Source organism: Lactuca serriola, chromosome 1 (genome assembly GCF_051521515.1).
Source record: "Lactuca serriola cultivar US96UC23 chromosome 1, Lser_US96UC23_V15, whole genome shotgun sequence".
NCBI lineage: Eukaryota > Viridiplantae > Streptophyta > Magnoliopsida > Asterales > Asteraceae > Lactuca > Lactuca serriola.
In genome coordinates, this window is record NC_136408.1 from 38,134,523 (window position 1) to 38,135,861 (window position 1,339).

The 1,339-nt window shown below is 40.3% G+C and overlaps 1 protein-coding gene across 1 annotated transcript; it reads right to left on the bottom strand.

Annotated features, from left to right (window-relative positions):
- Positions 1–246: 246 nt before the first annotated feature.
- On the bottom strand, positions 247–1,047 carry LOC145053843 (uncharacterized). Its single transcript, XM_079001954.1, has one exon. The coding sequence runs from the start codon at positions 1,045–1,047 to the stop codon at positions 247–249; it is 801 nt and encodes a 266-aa protein (XP_078858080.1).
- Between the last annotated feature and the right edge of the window lie 292 nt (positions 1,048–1,339).

The window sequence follows — 1,339 nt, forward strand, 5'->3', positions numbered from 1 at the left end:
CCCCCGGGTTGCCTCCAAGTTAGCCGCCCCTTTTTAATGTCGTTGGCTCGACTTGGACCCCAACTATTTGTGCTTCAGTCTGGATACGTGGGCCTCTCTAACATATCATCACTCCTCACATGCTTCTTGTCATCAATAAACTCTAAAATCTCCAACACTTCATTATCCATATCAAACTTCTTTGCAAGCTCTTTGGCTTTGTCCCTGTCTAGTTTCCATGACAAAACTAATTCTAGAAATTCATTGTTAGACAAGTTCAAACCCTTTTTTTGTTGAGGGATTGATCAAATTGGCAAAATTAACAGATTGAACATCAAAAGGAGTCTTTTTTGCTTCATGCACATTGAAGTTGATAACTTCAACATCAAATTCCATACTCAAAGTTCCATTGTAGACATCGATTTTTGTTTTAGAAGTTTTAAGAAAAGGTCTACCCAAAAGTATGGAACTTGAACTTGGAGAGTCATCATATCCCATATCTAAGACATAAAAATCAGCCGGGAAGACAAATTCATCGACTTGCACTAACACGTCCTCTAATACTCCCTTTGGGTGTACCAAAGACCGATCAGCAAGTTGGATGATCACACTGGTTTTGCTCAATGTTCCTACACCAATTGATTTGAAAAGAGAATAGGGTAGGACATTTACGGATGCACCTAGATCAAGCATAGCTCGGGGTACATAAAGATTTCCCAACTTGCAAGGCACGGTAAAGACACCGGGATCCTTGCACTTCGGGGGCATCCTCTTTTGCAAAACCGCGGATACATGCTCCCCAACCGTTACGACTTGATTTCCTTTTAATTTCTTTTTAGATACACAAAGATCCTTAAGGAACCTTGCGTATCTAGGTACCTGCTTGATGACCTCGAGGAGTGGAATGTTGATTTGAACTCTCTTGAACATTTGCATGATCTCATTCTCCTCCTGTTCTTTCTTCGTGCTCTTTAATCTTTTGGGAAATGGAGCAGGTGTGGCTTTAGAATCAGTGATGAAGGGCTTCTTTTCAATTGTTTTCTCTTCCTCCTTCTCTTCTTTGGTCATCTCTTTAACTACTATTTCTTCTTCCTTTTGATCAATCGACAATTTTGGACCATCATAACTCTTCCCGCTTCTCAATGTGATGGCACATACATTGTGCCTTGGGTTTGCTTCAGTTTGGGCAGGCAACTTTCCTTTAGGTTCTAGTTTGCTTACGGAAATAGCAAGCTGTGAAACTTGTTTCTATAAGTTCTTTATGCTTGCTTTTGTCTCTTGTTGGAAAACTTGTGTACTAGTTGCCAAACTTTTTACTATGTCCTCTAAAGACATACTTGATGAACCCGCTTGTTGAGGA